This window comes from Cydia splendana, chromosome 16 (genome assembly GCF_910591565.1).
Source record: "Cydia splendana chromosome 16, ilCydSple1.2, whole genome shotgun sequence".
Lineage (NCBI taxonomy): Eukaryota > Metazoa > Arthropoda > Insecta > Lepidoptera > Tortricidae > Cydia > Cydia splendana.
The window spans coordinates 8,066,845-8,089,610 of NC_085975.1; the positions used below are offsets into that span (position 1 = coordinate 8,066,845).

The 22,766-nt window shown below is 38.2% G+C and overlaps 1 protein-coding gene across 1 annotated transcript in view; it reads right to left on the bottom strand.

Moving 5' to 3' along the window:
- The window catches only part of LOC134798172 (follistatin), a 34,686-nt gene extending 12,439 nt beyond the window's left edge, over nt 1-22,247 (bottom strand). Inside the window, exons 1-3 of the mRNA XM_063770517.1 lie at nt 21,819-22,247; nt 5,913-6,104; nt 3,856-4,065 (exon numbers count right to left, since the gene is read on the bottom strand). Coding sequence (XP_063626587.1) covers nt 3,856-4,065; nt 5,913-6,104; nt 21,819-21,876 — 460 coding nt within the window. The 5' untranslated portion in view covers nt 21,877-22,247. The remainder of the gene's footprint in view (nt 1-3,855; nt 4,066-5,912; nt 6,105-21,818) is intronic.
- Nucleotides 22,248-22,766: the final 519 nt, after the last annotated feature.

Genomic DNA, 22,766 nt, shown 5'->3' on the forward strand with positions numbered 1-22,766 from the left:
TTCTTTTATAGCTACTGATAAGTTTTTATTTCCACGAGGTCTCCCCATGACGGAACTGATAATTCTTACAAATATTGTTACGAATTAACACGATATTCTGTTTTTTATCGACTTAGGTATATACTACAAGTGACGGACGTCATGTTCCAGAAATACGAATTCAAATAGATTTTTGAAATATGTACCGGCCTGTTAGCATATATTGGGCCTAGAATAAATCAATACAACCTTTTTTGATTAGTTATCAACAAATTCAGTCCCTGGTTTCATCTATTTTGATATATTTTACAGAAAAATCACAATATGATAGATTTTTTTTCCGCTACTGTAACTGTAACCTGAAATTACCTTAGATTATTTAGGTACTAGGTATGATATATATATTTAGGTAGGTAGGTATTAGGTACAGTCCAATTCAAAATATTTATATTTGGTGTCCAAATAAAATATTCATGTCTCTCTATCTCAATAAGATGCCGAAGAGCCATTTAAAGTTATCTATGATTAAACTCCACTGGCCAGCTAACATGTCGCTCAGCTTAATTAAAATTGCAATCTATCATATTCGTGACTAGACAAACCCGTACAGGAATATTAGCTCGACGTATTCAACTGCAAGTAATGCAATGCAACAAGGTTGCATACCGCTGTTCCCATCGGTTTGCGACAGCGAACGAGCGTTTGACTCAAAGAACCTATTACGAGAGTCATCTTCGAGTACCTTAGATAGTAAGAATGAATTCCTTGGAACTTAGTAAGAAATGTCATTTGATATCCAATTGCTTTTTGATGAAGGAAAAAAGGGTACTTGCCAACGGCTATCTACCAGATCTCAATAAGGATTAGTTTGCCCTCTGGTTTTGAAAATCAGATGGTACTTAGTCGCTTTCATAAAAACCAATGCTAGCGACGCACTTCGAGTTTATTCTTTATTCAATAAAGGCCCGACCTCCTTGTCAATGCAGCTGAAAAGCGCTAAGATGAGGAGGACCTTCGATTACTTACCCATGGTTATGATATGAAATACCTCAATAAGTTGAATAATTGGGTTATTCGCGGATGGTCTAGAACGCAAAATGACTAGTGTAATATTTTGCCTATATCACTTTTAGTCTACATCGCGAACGGTCCAGAACGCAAAATGCCTACTCGTTTTATCTTTACGTTAGCGATGTCGACGGAGCCCCGCTGTCGCGGGGCTCCTATTCTGTGCTGTTTGGCCGGCGGCCATTTGAAGACAACTAACGAACCTAACCTAGTGATATAAAAAAGTGGTCATTTTGCGTTCTAGACCGTTCGCGATGTAGACTAAAAGGGATATAGGCAAAATATTCCACTAGTCATTTTGCGTTCTAGACCGTCCGCGACTATACCGAATATTTCTCAGTATTTAATATTTGAGTTACTAATTGTACTGTCGCCTGCACGCCAAGGCGATGCAAATACTGCGCCAGAATGCAATCTGCTCTGCTATTCACTGGCGACTTCATTTTACGTGCACTGTTCATTTGTGCTGACGAAATGTCATGGAAATTTATTTATAAACATGCAGACGTTAGTGCGATGAAAGTGGCTTGAGGTGGTTTGAGCAGAAATTATATTTCAGCATTATATATAGGTATAAAACGTAAATACCTAATTTTAAGGATATGAAAATATGTTTTCATTCATCCTCCTGAACAGTAATAGGTATGGATGATCGATCTGAACAGTACTTAGTTTGTTACCATCTGACGAATCCTGTGTTGCCTATAGTAAAATAAACTATTGTTTTGTCTACACTGTACAAATAAACAATATAAATATAACGTAATTAAAAAAAATGTTAACTGAATACTTAGTCAAACAAATACATTTAATTTTTAACTCGCTTGAAAAGTATATAAGAATAATGGTACCTTTTATTCGCTAACCTTTGTTCTTTACATGACTGACACGATTATACAGCGAGGCATATTAATTTTATAAAATTTAAACGATGAACGTAAACACGTGATCAATATTAATTACACGGGAGATGTCGCCGTACGTACAGCTCATTCGTTGCACGTCGCAAGTGTGAAGTTGACGAATGTGCAAACCGACCTTTGATAATTATTGCGAGCGTGAACACACTCAAGTAATAACAATTTATATTAAGTTTACGCCTTTATGTCAACATTTTTAACCTTCCATCTGACCTACCAGGCAGTTAAGGTTAATACTTAGTAATTAACTTAAAGTTTGAAATGACAGACGGCCTCGCAGGTGTAGGTGACTCCTAAGCATTGAAACTGTGTTAAGGATGTCTCACGTTAGACCAGGCCGTGTCCGGGCCGGAGCTTCCGGCGCATCGTTTTCTATGGGAAGCATCACGTGATCACCTGTCATGTCATAGGATAAGCGCCGGAAGCGCCGGCCCGGACACGGCCCGGTGTAACGTGAGTCATCCTTTATGCGCGCCTGCCGGCCTAGCCAAGGTTACAATCGCTATCGCTTCGACAACGAAAATCATTATGTCTCTCTATCACTCTTCCATATTAGTGCGACAGTGACAGTTGCGTTTCGATCGCTACGGAGCGTAAGCGATCGGCATCTTGGCTACGCGGCCTGTTGCCGTACAACTGGGATACAATCCGTCTGTGTCGGTCTACAGCAGCGGTCGGCAACCAGCGGCCCGCGAACCTGCCACGTGCGGCCCGCGAACCTCTCACGTGCGGCCCGCGAGCCTCCCTGGCTATTTTGTATGTAATATTGACAAATGACAATGTCTGATAAAGTCATAAATATTAACAAAGTGCGGCCCGCGTCCACTTCGTTAACTATTATGTGGCCCTTGACTGCTAAAAGGTTGCCGACCGCTGGTCTACAGTGTTAAAAAAATCAACTAACTATCCATTGCCTTCGTAAACAACAACATACGTTTGAACTTTTGACAAAAAAATACAGCCAGTTTGGTAAGATTCAGGTGAATAATGTGAAAACCAAAATAAATAGGGTTATAGAGTCTGTCTAAGCTAACTTTGCACAGAACAAAGTGAGGAAGTGTCATTATTTAAACTTCATACTTTCAAAGAAATTTTACGTTAATAAAATGATCTTAGCCGACTCTTCTTCGTAGGTACTATTATCGCATCAGCAGTGTCATACGAGTACTTCACAGCTGAACAGATTTATGACTAGCACGCAGAGACAGGTAAGTCGTAGTTCCTCGTTTATGCCTATGTTAGTACGGATATTTCAGCACTCGGTGCAACATTATCGCGATTATGACGACGCGTGGTGACAGTTGTCGCGCTATGTCGGTTTATAAAACAGCTATGAGGAAGTTCGCAATTCATCCTTGTTAGCCCTGGCTATGCATCGGGTATACATAATATCAAGCGATAGTTTTCCGTCAAGATCAATATAATCTAATTTAAAAAATAAACCCATTGTGAAGTATTAACTAGTTTTCAATACTGGCTCATTTTGCGTGACGCTCGGAGTTCTACCTAATAAGAATTTGTTAAATTAATGTTTGTCATATGTTGGTTTTGAAAACCAAACTAACTAGTCAGTGTTATTGTTGCCAGAAATCTGATCTGAGACTAATCTCAGATATCTAATACATACTTTTCTTCACTACTGTCACTTTTAGTGTATTTAAGATTCACCTACACAGGCTAAGGATTATCTAGTGAGAGAAGCTGAGCCTAGCGGCAACGATAGGTACTTTTTACCGTCGCTGCTAAGAATCACCTTGTGATTAACCCCGAGTAGTCAAGCGACAGATGCTTGGCTGAACGGCGGCACGCTCTACGCCTCAGCATACACACAGCGAACGGTATTTACTTCTTGTCATCGCTTCCGCTGGGGACTTAATTTAGGACTCACCTCGACAAGGTCCCGGGTAGTCAAGCGACAGATGCTTGGCCGGGCGGCGGCAGGCTCTTCGCCTCAGCCGGCACAGCGAGCGGTACGTCTTGCCGTCGCTCCCGCAGACCGCGCCAGCGCGGCGGCAGGCCGCGGCGCACACGCAGCGCGCACGCCCGCCGCGCACCACGCAGCGACGTCCCGCTCCGCACGACACGCCTGCGCATGATTCTGTCAATAAATAAAATGTGATGAATCCTGGTCTAGATTTCATAAAAAGTACCTTATATATTATGAATGCGTACCTATTTGTAAAATATTAATCTATGTATCTATTATTATTTTTGTTTTTTCAATAACGTTAATAATGTATACCTAAAATTCCAAAACCCACAGAAGGTTACAGCGCCACAAAAAGTAAGCAATAATTTACTTTACGTTAATTTACTTTCGGAAATATATAAATAGGTATAGGAACTTTTGATAAGATTTCATAACATAGATCATTCATTCACTCACGAAACTAACGTGTCACTCTGACAATGGCAGTTTTGGTTACAGGGGTTTCGAAAATCATGCGCAATTCGCTTTACCGGCCAAGTGCGAGTCGGACTCGCGCACGAAGGGTTCCGTGCCATTACGCAAAAAACGGCAAAAAAATCACGTTTGTTATGTGGCAGTCCCACTTGAATATTTATTTATATTCTGTGTTTAGTATTTGTTGTTATAGCGGCAACAGAAATTCATCATCTGCGAAAATTTCAACAGCCTAGCTATCACGGTTCATGAGATACGGCCTGATGACAGACTCTTCAACTGTTTAACTATTAGCACTTTATAAGATATTATATTGACCCTGTTTATTATGTTATGGAAGAAATTTTCCATTTACTTAATTGTTATGAAAAATTGACTGGAAACTTGCAATAAGTAGCATAAAAACAAACAGTTTCAGTTTACACTGTTTGCTTATAAGTCGACGCTCCCTAAGTCCTAATTCCTTGATAACACAATGCCTGTTTGTTAATTTTATCAATGAATGAAGCACGAGTATTGCTTCTGTATCTGGTGCAGTGTTATCTTTAACCTGACATACTCGGGACACTCTAGAACTCAGCCATTTATAACTCTGCAGAGAGTAGATCTATTTACAAAGTGGAACTTTGTAATCTGTTCCATATTTATTTATAGTTAAGCACCGTTAATCCTAGTTGCCAGTAATATATTTAATGAAATATGAGGTAATCACTTTACTGCTTTCTTATACATATATAGGTACCGTAAATTAGCGGTTTTGCCTGCGACTTCATAAGTAAATACTGCAGCGGGTATGCTAGTTCACTTTTTGTTAACAGGGCACCAAAATACTGTTTTTGTCTAAACAACGAAAAAAAATGAGAACTATTTTTTAAATGATTACATGTTAAGTAGGACTTAGGCTCAATGCTAGTGTGCCGAAAATACGGGAACTTACGCGACCAGACCTAAATTAGACCCCTAGGCCTAATTTAGGTCTATGAAATGGTCTCCCAGTTTATTTGATTGTGAATTTTAATTTTGATGGATCAAAATTGCATTTGTTTTGGCAAGTTACGACGTGTGAGCGGTTAAATAGAGCGGCGGATCAGGGGAAACGGTTCAATCTAATGTGAGATTGGTGCTGCTGGTGGTGGTTATTGAAGCACTCGCCACCGAACCAACCTACTGTCTACTGAGCGTATTTGCTCACCGGCGCAGGCGGTGCAGGGCACGCCGCCCGACATCGCCTTGTAGAAGAATATCTCGCCGCTGTCCAGGCCTCCAGGGGCCGATTGCATAACAAACTACAACTAATATTACAAGCGGAACTCCTTTTCTAATTTCACTTATAAATAAGGAGTTCCGCTTGTAATATTAAGTAGTTGTAGTTTGTTATGCAATCGGCCCCAGGTCGCGCGGACTCCAGGCGGCGGGGGCGCGCGCGCCGCCCGCGCAGCACTCGGCGCGGCCCACGCGCAGCGTCGCCACCGAGCTGCAACGCTCATACCACTAGGACACCAGCGCTCCACCGAACCTTCCTACTGAGTGTATTTACTCACCGGCGCAGGCGGTGCAGGGCACGCCGCCTGACAGCGCCTTGTAGAAGAATATTTCGCCGCTGTCCAGGTCGCGCGGACTCCAGGCGGCGGGGGCGCGCGCGCCGCCCGCGCAGCACTCGGCACGGCCCACGCGAAGCGCCGCCACCGAGCTGCAACGCCCGTCGCGCTCCATTCCCGACCAGCAGATCCCGGCTATGGACAAAATAGAATATGTACTTTACAAACGTTACCAAACCAGAGAGGCCATTAACATAAAAAAAATTGCACTTGTCAGAGATCTGTCGAGCGATTGGATTGCATTGATTGAACGGAGTGGGAGTTGTCTGTGAATTCAGACTTAGACAGGTGCTTTATACTTACCTAGTCAGGGTCAGAATACTTTGTAATAGGTACACTTGTGTCGGCCATGATTGTAATTAAATATAAAAATACAAAATGAAATGATGTTAAATATCTGAAACCACACTGATGTTATTATTACAAAAAGATAACTAAATTACCTAGTTGAGTGCTACATCGTAACAGCTCTTCAATTAGTAAAATACACAACAAATCACCAAAACATAAAACAGGTTCTCCGTCTAAACTCTGAAGTGCCCCACAACTTTATTGAAGAAATCGAATATCAATAAAAATCTCATTCGCTTCCACGTTGCAGACTAAACAAAAACATTAAACAATGCGTGGCGAAGATTGAAGAACAACAGCGCGTAACAGCTCCTGGAGTACGCGAGCGCAGGGTTGCTGCTACCACAGAGTAAATAATAGTACCTACTGCCGTACAGAAAGGAAACTTCCTACAGAACCGAAGTTTGACAGCGGTTCAGGGTCGAATCATGCTACCCCTTTCTAATATATGGCACTATATCCCTTTCGGCTATTTAGGGTTGTCAAAATTCAGGTCTTTATCTTATCTGTGGTCGTGCACGCAAAGGGACGTCAAGTTGTGTCAACTCTAATAATTGCTCGGAGCAATGCTGAGCCGAATGGAGACGAGTTTGCCCGAAAGGAGGAGTTTCGCACCCCTGCTGCTACTCAAACAGGTCCATACAACAAAGTTACAGCTACGAGTGTGAGTCAATAAAGTTAAATTTGAAAATCTAACACGGAAAAGTAAAAGATCGTAAAAAACACAAAATTAAGCAGAATATTTAAAATAAAATCGAGTAAGTATCATGATCCTTAACAGTTTCAACTAGGAATCGATAGACATCTCAGTCATTAAAATTCACCCAGGTACTGTGTAAGTAATCTGAAGATCACAAGACCTAAAGAACACAAATTTATAGACAGGGAAAAAACTTTTGTGCTTAGTTACTTATCCAGAGAGTGCTCTGGATAAACAAAAAACTCCCGTGGAATAAAACCATCGCAAGGGTTACATTTCATTAATATTCACACATTTTGAAAAAAATAACGGCGAAGGTAACCTAACTTTTTCGAAAGGCATCATCAACCCTAGCCTCAGCTTGAGTCATGTTCGCGTTCGCGCTAGACAACCGGCAGACAGAGCACTATTCTTCGCCAGTGACGCACGGACCGGCCCGGCCACCACCCAACATGGTCAGGCGTGGCGTCAATTGCCTTTTAAATTTCGACGAGTGTAAACGATAATGAGTTGGCGGAAGTGTGTCTAAGTATATTTTTATTATTTAACGAAGCTAGAGTACCTATTTGCAACTGAACTTCTGACTATCAAATCGAAAACTGAGATCATTAATTAACAAATTAAGTGTAATTATTAATTTACAATAAAAATATAGATTGCAATCCCTACGCAGCAGGAACGTGCTTAGCGAAATAAAGCCTCTAAAAAAAGCCTTAAAACGAAATTTTGCACCAGAGTTATCGCTTAAAACCTTATCTATGAATGCTAAATCTTTATGGGTGTTAAAGTAAAACAAAAAACGTGTTCCTGCCTAACCACCGTTAAATTACGCAGCCGGATAGAGCATGAGATATAGCCGATGCAGACAGACAGGGTATTAAAATTCTAAATGATGATGTTATTTTTCTGGTATTACCGGCCTGTGATAAAAATACGTGTAAAATTTTATATTATTTTAACAGTGGAGCGATTCGCGGCCGTTGATCCCACTCCTGCGCTTTCAATTACTCGTAACCTTTTAAATGTAGCACATTTTACACTTGCTAGACGATTGCGGCTCTTGTGGCGCAGGATTACGGCCTTCTTTATGAAGCACCCGATCTTTAACGGATATCTCGCCTGCGTCCGGACAGATTTGGCGCCACTTTTTAGAGGCTATTACACGATTTATATTTAAATTATCTAATGGAGATAACGTTACGCCGCTTTAAATTAAATTTGTGATGTTAATGCCTGCGCAATCGGGGTTCTTGTTCGATTAATTTATGGTTCATTATAAATCACTCTTCATTTTAAAGACTTTAATCTTTCATTCAATGATTATAGTTGATTGCAATAAGAAGTAAATTCGAAGAAGGTTACTTAAAGCTGAGAATTGTGACTTTTAAAGCCGCTTAGTATATCTCCGAATCATTTTGGCTGCTAAATGTTAACGTTACAGTGGCAGCCTGTGGTTGGAAAATAAGACACATCTTAGATCCTCTAGGGAGGCCAATACGAAGGTACATTTAGATATCTAAATGATTTAATTTAGTTATCATTCGCGCGTACATTTCGCTCGTAACTTATCCGTAGATACATGTTTCGGCGCAAGTGAAACGCACTGGCCAAAGATAATTAAATTACATTATTTAGATATAATTTGATGTCTAAATGTAAGTTTGATTTGGCCTCCTGTTCATTAGTCTTCTTCCTCTCTTCCCGTTTCCTTCAACGCAACCAACCATGGCATCAAACTTATAAGTACCTAACTTTTTGAGTCTCTACAGAAATATTTTTATTGATTTCCTGTAACCAAACCTAACTATAGTAATTAGACCAAAGTCACTTAATATATGTAAGCTCATCCAATCAAACAAATACGATCATAAATATTTTCGTAATTTCGGAAACGGATCTACTTTGCGTAATTTGTTTATCGAAAACACCGCACGCGAATACTTGCCGGCATCGGCACCGAATGATCCCAAAATACCTACCTAATAGGTACTATTCAGGCCAATTATCCGCGTAATTACTTCCACCACTTTCAAGCTTTGACTGATTAAAACAAAATATTATTAAATAAACAAATTGTTTCTGGCGGAGCCCGTGAGATGGATAAATGTATCCGCCAGTTTCCAAGAATATGGCTTGGTTGGTAAGACAACAAACAACAGGATAAGATGATTTGATAATTTTCTTGAATTGATGAAGCTCCTAATATTATTTCAAGTTTATTTTAGTCAGTAAAGCGAAACAAAAAATAAGCGAACACCTGAAGATTATAATTTTTTAGTTTAAAAGCTCAGTATTTTTTATGCTTGGTCAATATTTTGATGCCCATCAGTATAGGAAGTGAAGGCTATAAAATATACAGACTAAATCCAAATTATAATACAATCCAAAATTACAGAAGTTGCAATTTGATCACAATTTACTATGAAAATATTTATATCCACGGACTCTAAACTACGCTGCTTAATTTTAATTATAAATATCTGATGATCATTTTACGCATTTCTTGCTTTTTATTTAACATCAAGATAGTAAGGTACAATAAATTTTGTTTCAAATAATGAAACTCAATACGTAGAGCGATGTGTAGAGTCATTTAAGATTAACAGATCCTGATACTAGGGGTAACTTCAGCCAGCAGATCCTGCAGCAAGGACTAGGAAGAGGAGACTACAGGGGGTAGGCGAAGTTGAGGCAAATAGCCCTGTAAGCTCGCATGACTCTGCTGATTCAACCTAAGCGGCATCGAGTCAGTGGAGGTGTCAGTGTCACCTCACACCGGCTGCCTCAAACACGAAATCAAACAAAATACGCGCGCAAACCAGCTTATTACGCAGCAACCCCTGCCACCCTTCCGTAGGCGCCCGCAGCCTGCCCGAGACACCGGAGCACCCAGTAGATAGGACTGGAGTATAGAGTTTGCACGTTGCAGTCAGGATACTAGGAGAGACGGGAAATTTTTAGCCGACCCGAATACAAGGCATCGTGAAGTCAGCATGGGGTAGATAGATACTATACTTGGTGTGTAATAAATACTTGGTTGTGAGGAAATATGACTGCTTTTTTTTTGTTTATATATACTAACCCCCCCCCCCCCCCCTTCTTCATCTTTTCTTTATTACGTAGTATCTGATCTGATCAAAGCTTGCTAGGTCACTTGGGGCTCCGTATTAGATATCCTAATACCGTTAGTGCCGCCACCGCTTTCGGTTTCCTCTGGCTCTGATTCCGTGTCCGTTTCCGGTTGTTTGTATATTTTTTCCGCTTGTTTCTTTAGGCTGCTTCTGTTTTCCGATATGTGCTCCCAATAGGATCGGGGTCGGTTAGTATAGTGTCGAATGTCGTGGTTAAGTGAGTCCTCCCACGTATATATCGAGCGTCCCTCCTTCCTCTTTTTCTCTTTATATTCCAGAGCTGCGTGGAGTAGGTGAGAGATTTTTTCGTCTAAGTATGTGCCCGTAGTATGAGAGCCGGCGGGCTTTAATAATTTTTGTAATTGTTTTCCCTTCCAGGATTTCATTAACTTTTTGCCTCGGGGTATCCCTGGCTACTAGCAGCATTTCCTTAAGAATGTGACGTTCGTATCGCCTAAGGCGGGCTCTGTTAACTTTGGTCAGGGCGGTTACATTTAACCCGTACGTCATGGCAGGTGAGATGACCATTTTGTACATGAGTCTAGCTATTTTCCATTCAATTTTCTTATCCTTAATAAATCTTGTTAGTATCTTTGAGGTTCTTACAGCCTGGTCACAACGAGTCTTTATCGTAGCTCTCCTGTCATGACCGAGGTGATCATGACCTTTACTGGTTGTATGGGTGCATCTCCTAGGTACCTAATCTGTTGTTGGTCTTGTAGAGTCATTTAAGATTAACTATTATTTATCCAAAATTACTACAATAAAGCATTACCTACTTTGCGGAATACCAATATTCACAAAAAATGCATTTATATATTCTGTGAGATATTAATACTAACAACACAATCTAATCTTACCTACTGATATTAAAAGGCTCGAGTCAGGGTATCTTTACCGTGTATACTCGTATGTAATGTCGGTATGTAAAGTTAAGGGTTCTAATTTAAAATTGTGATTGTCTGGCAACTCTGGCAGCCTTCAGCCGACCTAATTTCGGCAAAGGACGGATTTAAGCAGGTGATGTCTGGAGCCGGCGCTTTGCATAATACAATGAGCATTGTCTAGCAAGTTTTTAATGCGTAAGATATAATAAGGTACTTATACACTTTAAATTCATGATATTTAGGCAAAGAAGATAGAAGATTATCGAATTGCCGCCAAAGAAGTTTTAAGTAGGTACGTACCTACTTTAGAAAGACACGCATAGGTGCAATTTTATCCTACGTTATCGGACTGGTTTAAACCATCGCGTTTGGAAAAGACACCTAGTAGTTTCAGCAGGTGTACTGAACCTGTTTTTTTTTCGAAAGAAATGGGCCGTGCCTAATAGCATTAGATTTAAATCATTTAATGTTTAAATCACACGCAAGTACTGCCGCAGACGAAAACCAAAAAGTAAAAACATAAAACTGTGTCGCACAAATAAACACTCGTACCTAGTCAGAATTTGCAATAAGTAATAATTATATTAACATGATGTAAACTAAATCTCTGTAAATGAAATATGAACGCTAGTTATCGGTACTGACCTACTGACTTGAAATTACTTAGACTAAAAAATTAATTTGATATGCAGGTTAGAGTATATATCAACTGTAAAAATATGGGTGTAGCCAAATTATTCAAAAATATGTCCCATAGTTCTTAATTCGCTGATATAAGAGCTATGGGACATATTTTTGAAATGATTTGTGCACCCATATTTTTACAGTTGACTGTACCTATAATACAGTATTAAAATTTTCAACAATAATGATAAAATATGAAGAGAAGTTTCTTTTTAATAATGTCTACATAATGGTACACTTACCTGCGTGAAAGTAGATACTCTGAGCTTTTTGCGAACTCGAGGCGACTACATAAACTGCGGAGTATTGACATTGACACAATAGTGAGCGCGCGATGCACCGCGCACTGCACCGAGCGCGTGCATTCACTCTAGTGACGCGAAATGCAAACTTTATCGACATCGATGAATATGTTCATAGATCCTTAAAAACGATGGTGGCATATGTGTGATAATAGGTACCTTCTATATATTATACTATCTTAATAGAAAAGTAAGTACATTTACACTTACACATTTTAGTCTGTTGTCAAAAGAGCCACAACCCATAACATAACCAATGCCGCTACTACGACCATCACGACCGCCACTCGGCCACCAAATTGATGGACAATTATAACTTAGGAGCAGTCCATGACATGCAACTGATGACATATCATTCAACGTATAAGTACTAATAACTATTCTACACTACTGTATCTCTACTTTATTTATAGAGGCATATTATTTATTTATTTATTTATTTATTTTACCTTGTAAGGAGTACCAACAGCTGCAAAAACATTCTATAGATTTAGACAACAATACAAAGCCAATTATTATTATTATTATGATATGAAAGCTGTTATAAAAACTTACATTAATGTGTTTAGTGGAGGTGACACATTCTAACAAATTTGTTGAAAGAAAATGTACATAAAAAATGTTAATCTCTTTATTAATTTAGAATATTTGGTAAAGTGTTTTTTTTTTATTAATTGAATGTTGTTCTATGTATATGATGTTCAATCATCTTAAACTTCAGTAAATAACAAAATACTCTTTCCTTCTAATTATTTAATTTCTCTGATCCTTAATGTTCTCATGTCAATATTCGCGGCATTTGTATGTGGCTCCCGCTCCGCATAAATCTGCGTCGATGAATGCAGATGCTGGCACGCAGGCGCATACTTCAGCGGGCGAGATCATTCGCATGCAGACGGCATGGTGGGATCCAGACCCGTTACAGTGTACACTATAGTGTACTGACTTTACAGTCACCACCAAATATATTATGGAAATCTGCAAAAGGTTGCTTGAAAGTTTAAAGGTTGGTTGAAGGTTGTTTGAAATATAAAGGATGTGAAAAGTCCTTAAATGAGCTATTTAATGAGGAAATTTAGGTTACCGGTTACGCGTTAGTCTATATGAATAAAATATGCTATTCATACCTAAAAATTTCATTACAAAATGAGTGATGCTACTTAGTTTTTTATCATTTATATTAGCAGGTGCATATTAAGAGATTTGCGAGATTTTCAGTTTCCAGGTCAATTCAATCGAAAACAATTCAAGTCCATACTACATATAAACATCTTATATGGGTACCTAAGCTGTTTGAACTAAATTATAAAGGACAAGCTATTTTCATAACATACAACTTATTTTTAAAATTAATTGTTGTGAAGATGCGGGAAATTCGGTTGAAATTATTTTGTGTTAAAATTAAAAAATTATATTAGGTACCTATGTTAAATATTCATATAAATAATAATATATAATCTACGGACACAAATGGAAAGTGCGCACAAAAACGGGATCTAAAGCACTGTACAGTAAAGTATTTACGCACCAACATTTATAACATGCCCCTTTCTCAAGCCGGCGCGTGCGCCCGGAATTTCAATCGAAAACTAAATGACATGTTTACGTCGGCACTGAAAAATGTGATTGCGAGGATAATTTATGATTATTATTTCGATTCTTTAGGCATGTTTTGTATACATTGAAGCGCTCCAAAACATGTCACAATATTGTTTATCAACATTTTTTTAACTGTCACAAAATCTATCTTAACAAGTAGAAACCACTGTTTTGGGTGTGAGTGTTTAATGTGAAATAAATTTTAAAACATTTATGTAAATATTATTTAAGACATTTTCAAATCTTCTAGATTTGACCGTCGCTCTAAGATTTACTATTGGTTGTCAAATTTTCAAAGAGGGTATTTTCTTCTTTGCAATCTATCTAGGTACCTAATTAAGTATAATGGAGATTTTTTTTAAAGAAGGCAAATGTATAGCCAGCTGCCAATAGATCTGTACAAAGGCAACGGTTTAAATGGACCTATGCAATAGCGCGTACCTTTATGCATCATATTGTAGAAGTTAAAATAACTTCCAAATAATATCGATACCCTGGTGAGAATCTCTTTTCCCATCCCCAACCCGCAGGTGCTCGTCTGATATGTGGTTCCTCTCGAACGGCGCCGCTCCGCCTCAGCCAGACTCGGGTCTTTAATATTTATTTACACATGCAAATGTACGCCGGCCGGCCAAAACAACACTCCGGGTCATTTGCTTGTACTCCGCCAAAACAACCTATCAACACTAGACAATATCATACAAATACGACCTTTTGGCGTTGGATGACTGTTTTGCGAATCGAATTCGAATATTCATTGCAGTACTATTTATAAGCGAATTCAAATTGAAGATACCAGAGTAAGGTTAGGGACTGAGCTAATGCCTGCAACGGTGAAGTAACGGCATTCTTACGTTTCTCCGGCCGACCATTTATTTCATCCCCGATTGTATGCATGCTATCCTGAAATTACTAGGTACCAATCCTATTAAATTTTTAAACACTTTTTTAATATACATGGGCCATTTTATTTAAAGTGTCCCCTACACTTTTTTTTTCAAAATTGGGATTTTTTATGTTATTTCTACTCAGAATCATGAGCTCTTTTGATCCTAATACGAGAAAAAAAGTGTCCCAAGATTTCCATACATTTTTCGATCTTTCCATTCCGAAACCGCCATACAAAGTCTATGAAAAAATGGTAACGGAATGGGAAAAAACCTTGGGACACTTTTTTTCTCCTATTAGGATAGAAAGAGCTCGTGATTCTGAGTAGAAATAACATAAAAAATGCCAATTTTGAAAAAAATGTGTAGGGGACAACATTAAATAAAATGGCCCACATAGATGTTTTGGCCAGATCTTAGAATTGATCATTTCATAATGTGGCAATCATTTCATGAAATAATCAGTTGGTCACATCATGAAAAGTCAAACCTAACCTTACTATATCATGAAGTAATCAATTCTATCATATCATATCATGCGAAACGAGAAGTATGAACTCCTTCAACTCATTATACAAGGAAAGATCCAAGGGAAAAGATCATCCGGACGAAGACGTAACTCATGGCTCAAAAATCTCCGAACATGGTTCAAACAGAGCACACGCTCATTATTCCGCGCAGCTGTGTCTAAAGTTCGTATAGCCCTCATGATAGCCGACCTCCGGTAGGAAATGGCACTGGAAGAAGGAGAATCAATTCTAAAATGGCTTTCATGAAATGATCAAATTCTATGATCTGGCCACGACATAGGTAAATCCATCGACGTGGATGTTATTGGCATCAGAGTTGTCTAATGGAAATTTGACTATGCCTACTTTCTAATTAGAGTTTCTCCAATATTCTCTCACATCGGAATTATGCCAAGTATCTATCCTAAGTAAGAGACAATTATCTCTTCAAGTACGCAAATAGTATCTTCTGTAGGTAGCAACCATTCTTTCTTCCGTGGTAGCAACAGAAAGTATTATTTGCAACCACTGACTGATATCCCCAGTAAGATACTCGTATCAATTACCGAGGTGTTTAACCACTCGGAAATTAACCAGACATGAAAGTTAATGACGCTTTACCGTACGGCACTCGCGTACATTATGTATCAGGGAGCGCGGTCTAGCCGCGGCCGACGGATGTTTCGCAGACATAGAAATATGTTATTCAGTTAAGTGGAGATTAAATACGTACAAGTAGGCGCTAACTGCCGCTAATTTCACTTAAACGCCTGAGCTCGCAAGAGCCTTTACTAGCTTTATGGGAGAATTATTCAAAAGACTTGTGCAAATTGGGACAAGAACTGCCGACTGTGGCAAAAACTTGTCGCGGGCCGGGAAGTAGCTCGTAATGATTTAGGGATGGTTAAATTACACTTCGGATGGCAACTTTATACTTAACTCCCTGTAAACAGGATCATCAGTCATTGGAAACGAGTTTTGCCCGCGATGTAGCATGATGTTTGCATGATTTTTGCGAGATTGATTTAAGTAAGCTTCCTGATACACGGGTTGTACCTCACATAAAACATGAATATGTATGTTGTTTATTTATTTGATCTTATGCCATTAATTTTTTATCATGGCGAAGTGTATAATCTCACCACGCTCCGTCTAATGCCAGTAGTAGGTACAATTAATAAAACAGAGGTACATGTACAGAGGTAGAGATGTACTAAGTTGGCATCTGCAAAATCTCGATCTTAACTACACAAAATTAATCATTTCAGCTTTGAAAGTTACTGGTCGAGCGAGCTGCATAATAAAGAGTAAAGGGTATGCGCTTTTGCAGCTGTGTGTAACTATTCCTGTTACTGCGTACTATGGCACTGATGGCAGCTACTAATATCTGACCGACAGTATATTCCACTAAATTGGAGTTCCAACTGGATTAGCGATTTATCTGTAACGTTAGCGATAAGTCGATAACTCCCATCGAGCTGCGCCTACGCGGGTTTGTTGACACTTGACACGCGCGCGTCCTCGGCGCGTGCTAATTGTACGATATCCATTCAATACTAAATTCGGCCTGTTTACTATCGGTGAGAGGCAAATGCAGTTATTATAAATATAGCCGGTCAAACAAGTTTGTCAGTAGAAAAACTGCGCCTTTAAGGCGCGAAATTAAAGTTTTCTATGGGATGATAACCTTTCGCGCCAACATTTTTTAAATTTGCCGCTTTTTTATTGACGGAAATGGCTTGACAGGGTCTATATGTTCTCCCTTTGATATTGATCTCAACGTATGTCACAACGCAATATTTTTAAGATTGTTGCGCTGGGAAATGAAATCGGTAATGTTATGTGACCCAATGTTTTTCTTATATGTATAGGTATTATTTTTATAGTGTACATCTTTGGGAATACATTTGGCATACGGCACATAATATTGGAATGCCGAAATTTGGTAGGATTACCTCGATGATAGTAAACTTTATAAGGTTTTGGAAATAAATTATATAATTCTCAATTAGGTACCTGGAAAAAAATCTTTTATGGCTGAAATAATTACTACACTAACATTCAATAAATTTTACGGTTTAACTCACGTATTTTCCGAACTCTCAGTACTTGAAAATGGAGACCTCTGATCAGAAGAGGTCTCTGAAACATGCCACACGTAGTGAGTGACTAAAACTATTTATGTGCATTAAATCCTAAAATTATAAATTAAGGACTGGATTCGTTTAATTTAAAAAAAATACAGATTTAACTGACGCCTGCCCACAACCTAATTATTCAGACGTTAGACGCTGTGCCTAGGCAGTAGGCACTAATAACGAGATGTAGTAACTGCTTCATCAGTGACCTTCACCAGTCTCCTGCAATTACGTACGTAAACTGATTTGTTCGATCCTATTTTTTTATCGACGTTAATCATAAAAAAATAATGCATGACTAACATTCTTGAGACTGATATTGTACTTAAACGCTTTATCTTGATAGGTATTTGCTTTTGTTTAACTTGCATTTAAAATACGTTTTCATGTAACTTTGTACCTAACTACATACCTCCTACACCATTCTCTTAAATCCTAGTTAAACCCTAGCAAATGCATATTTATGTTTGCTGCAGATTATTAGGTATTGTTTCAACTGGACAACTACCGAAAATCGAAAGTAACTGTGGCTAATATTTTTTCACTACTTAGTAGCTACAAATTACCTACTGCGACCTACATATAAGTACCAAATGGGTTAAAACGTTAAAAACTAAAGAAGATAGGTACTATCCAATATGCATTACGTTCATAAATATCTACGAGTACCTACTATTTTTAGAGTAATTTTAAGCATGCACTCCAATAAATACCTAAACATCAATTTGAATCTGCCGGAAATTTTAGCGCTAACATATATCCTGAATCTTTATAGGTATCATCGCTAGTTCAAAATGATGGCGGCGACGGACATATCGCGAAAGTTTATTAGCAAAGGTACTATTCTCGGAGTTTTAGCGATGTGGGTCACCCAGTTAGTGCATCGACGCATCAGGGATCTTATTCACAATATATCGCAGACAAACCAGTGTAATGTAGTATCTTCATACCCAGTTGTTATGGATGTACTGATCAAATTATACGTGATTACCACATAGTCGAGACAATTTGTTTGGGACTTAGGGGTTGTGCACAAATCACGCGAGGTGTTTTCGGCTACTTTTTGATCCCCCCTCCCCCTTGTTGATATTTGGTGAGGTTTTTGGATACCCCCTCTCCCCACACAACCTCACGTGTATTTTTTTGAAATGTTTTCTTCTTCTTCTTCTGCTGCCATGCCATAGCGGGCGTCGGCGGCCACCTTTGCAATGTCTTCTCTATTCTTGGCCAGTCTTGTTAGCGTGGCCGCGTCTTTGATGTTTGTCCATTTTTTGATGTTGTCGAGCCAGTTCATCCTCCTTCTTCCCCTTCCCCGTTTTCCCTCTATTTTTCCTTCTATTATAACTTTTAGCATATTATACTTTTCATTTCTATGTATGAATGTATGAAATGTTTTCATTCGACCTAATTTTAAGATAAATAGTATTGTATATAGAAAATCTTGTTCATTTTTCTCTTTTCGCTAAATAGACTCGCTATTTTGAAGTGCAGAGTGAAGATTTATTTTTAACGAAGCCGATAAAAGGTATCTACTCCTGTGGTAGGTTTATTTTTCTTAGTTTCGTTCATTGTAGAAAAATACACATGAGGTTTCCTTATACCCCCCCTCCCCCAACGTGATCTATCGTGATTTATTCGTGACCCCCCTCCCCCTATCGAACATCGCGTGATTTGTGCACAAGCCCTTATGTATGTGGCTGTGGACTAGGCGCTTCAAAGATAGATTCTTGCCTTGCCTCTACATAATTCAGATTTTGAGCGATAACATGTAACGAATAGGTATAATTTTATTACGATGTACCTACAGAATACGGATGAAGGACTGTAAATCACGTCGTCCGCGGGATGATACGCCGTATCAATATGATATGATATGATGAGATTCGTACGGAAATACGAATTTTGATAAGGCAGTTCACTTCACAGGATGTCAGCCTAGTTAGGCTGACCATCCTGTGAAGTGAACACGACTGTTTCGGTAAAAATAAAGCGTAACGAATGTTGACAATATGTAGGTATGTTACCTGTTTACGGTCAAAGAACTGAGCTAATTTTGATGAAATTCGTTAAATATACTTACAGAAAGTTATCCTTCAGCTACTTTGTCTATTTTGGGTAATGGGATGGATTTTCTAACATTGACGCAGGGAGAGCAAAAGGCACAGGCCGCCCACAGCTAGTGTGCAACAATGCACAACATTTACAGATTCACGTAGGCAGGTGAGCTTTGGCACCGACTTTGAGTTTTATTTATAGTTTTAATTATAAATACATACATAATATGATGCAACAAGCGCCCAAATAATATGAACTAAAATAAAACCAGTGGTCGGTAAACTTTTGAGAAGAGCCAGCTGTGGAAATCACCAGTTTTAGGAATCTCAAAGAGCCGCATGTCGTTTTCAGTGGTCTAAGAACTCTAAATGTTTTTTTAGAGACGCATTCTTATCTCCAAAGCATGCATGCGAGTCGCGAGTTGCGGTTTGCCGACCCCTGGTATAATTATATAATATTATAAAATTATATAGGGAAGTTTACGCCATAATCAATGCCCCAAGTTTCTTAGAAAACATATTACCTACTTATTATTTTTTATGACTAGTTGAGTTTAACCTCCTAAGACCCCGACACAAAGAATTAAAATCGAAATTTCAACCTTATTGCGTCAGAACTTGATTTTTTTTTCGGGAGTTTAGGATACGTTTGGTTATGTTATGAATAAGATTTATAATTATTTGTTTTATATGTACTTTGAAAAGGACAACGGGACTCGGGAGGTTAAGAAAATGAATGAATGAAACAAGTGTGAATCTGAATATACGAGTATACGTGGACCAGGCACTATCAGTAACAACGTTCCCAAAAAAAATGTTACCTACAATGTTATAATATGTTACAGTGATGTGAGATAATATAAAAATTTGAATGATAATGTTACGAAAGGTTGACAATATTATTCACGTAATTTTTACTTATATACCTACAGTGTCTGTACCTTCGGCATTACGATACATTTTCATGTCATAATAACGTAGGTACGTGTACCTCCCTACATAATGTATTAAATTTTAATAATGTATGTAAGACGCGCGAATTTCGCGCGCGTTTTACGTTAGGTATTAAATTTTCATCCCTTTAGGGTTGAATTAATAAAAAAAACACTTTATTAGTGGACAAGAATAAGATACATACCTACGTATGTTTCAACACGACTTAGGGACATACTCATCATAACGTTAAATATCAGAATTCACTAAGTTAATTTCAAAAAGTGAAATAATTCGGTCTTGTCCATTTTACGTCGAGACGGAAAGTATGCACCGGTCAAGCGACTGCCAAAATTATCACATGCTTCCGAATTTAATTAGGTATTAATTATAGTTACGAAGAACCGGCCAGTGGTCACCGTATTGATTCAATACTTTCGGATATTTAATGTTTTTTAATGTCAACTGTCAAAAAAGAGCAACATTTTATTCGGACGCTAAACTGAAAATCATAATTAGATTCCAAAAAAAGTAAGACAATGTTGCCACTTTTTACTAGCGTGTCTTGTATTTACCTATGTAAAAATAAGTAAATAAAAGTACTTTTTAAAACGTAGGAGTAAAATTACCAATAAATAAATTATCTTAGCGTGTTTATTTATAAAAAGAAATTTACTATTTTACAAACAATTTATTGCAGTGGCAACATTGTCTTACTTTTTTTGGAATCTAATTACGACTTGGAGTTTAGTGAAGCGACGACACTTAAATTTTACGATGCTGAATAAGGATTGGGCATGTTTTTTTATTGCATTTGAATAGTTTAGTTTTCGTTTATATTGATCTTCATAAATTAACGTAAAAATTAATGTACCATCACCTACTGACTTCATTCGTGGGTAGGTGGTTCATTAAGGATTTTTATTTGTTATTCAAGTATATACTGAACAATCCGAACTATTAATTAATAAATTGATTAGAGGCTTATTAAAAATCATTTGGTTTAAACAGTTCCAAGAAATACTATACAGAATATATTTATTTATTGAACTTGAAAGTGTAAAGTAAAATATAGGAAATATTTTTTATGTGTAGAAAATATTTCGTACTGAACCGAATCGCAATGATGACTTCATGCATCTTCACTTATGTTTAGATGTCAATAGGTATTGTAATTTGTGATGAATTGTATACATATTGTATTCATTTTCTTTAATTTTCTGTGTAGTTAGCAGTGGTTTGGTATTTTTACTGTTATGCTGTTTAACTTGTTTGAAATAAATAAATAAATAAATGCACACTTTTCATGTGTCATGTGTCTTGAACCTAAAACTTTAAACTTTAAAAAAAAATGGGCACGATAAAATTTATGTAAGTACTAAAACAGATTCAAATATTCTATTCACGGGGATTTAAGTACCTACTCTAAAAACCCAAAATTGTAAACATAGTATATTTTTAAATAATCATTAAAAATGGTAAAAACATATATAAAAAAAATTTAAGTGTTTAATTTTGTTAATGTAAAACAACTTCTAAGATACAAGTCTGATTGTAGAGTTATTATAACTTTAATGAGGTATTACAATAGTACTGACTAACTTCAACCGAATAACAAAAGATGAAAAGAGAATGAATGAATGTAAAGTTGAATAGAGATAGATAATTGCTCACCTGCTGCAGGGCGCGCGAGCACGAGCGGCAGCACGAGCAGCGGCAGCAGCAGCCGCATGCTCCTAGCGTGGCATGCCGGCGCGTGCGGCTCCGCGCTACGCCCGCGACACTGCCTCGCGTGCCCGTGCAACAAGTGCAACCAAACAACACCAAAGTCTCAATTCAAACCCAAAAACCGACCACTCAAGTATTAAAAAAGTATTGTTTCGCAGCGCGGCGCCGCGGTGTGCCGGCGGCGGTGTGTTGGCGCGCACTGACCGAGCGCGTGGCCGACCGCCGAGCGCCGAGCGCCGAGGACCCGGTGCAAGTGCAGCGAGTCGACGACCGCGACCGCGCCACGCGGCACGGCAGACAGACAGCCGAAACACTAGAGTCGAAAGCCCTACGGAACTACGCCTACGATCGCTCCGATAACACCCATCGCTTATCCACATATAGCCTATTTATACTGAGCCGACTTGTGTAACCCGAGTACTTTATCTTAGTTAAATACATTTGTATATAAATAGGTACTAAAAACCAAACATGTAGGAACCTAATTAATGGTAACTTCGATCAGCGAATCGATTCAATTGAATCGAGTGGTTGAAGATAATTATGTATATAAGAAAATGTTACAAGAAATGTATCACTTTGTTTTTTAGTGCGTTGAAGTCTATTCAAGGGCGCATACATTTTCACAAAACACTTCCCTAGAAAAGCTCTCTCTTCATTGTAGTAAAGGAAGACACCAAGTGTCGAAGACTCGTTTTTTTTTAAATTAAGTAAAAAAGAATCGTATATTGTACCAACATATTTAAATTTTATTGTAGATCGATTTAATTAAAAAAATCTATGGCTATCGAAGCCAAAATCAATACCACTACCTACCAAAAATACCTAACTCCATATTTATTTCTTCACGGGTAGTGTGGTGCCAAAAACACGATCACTAGTGAATCGATATGG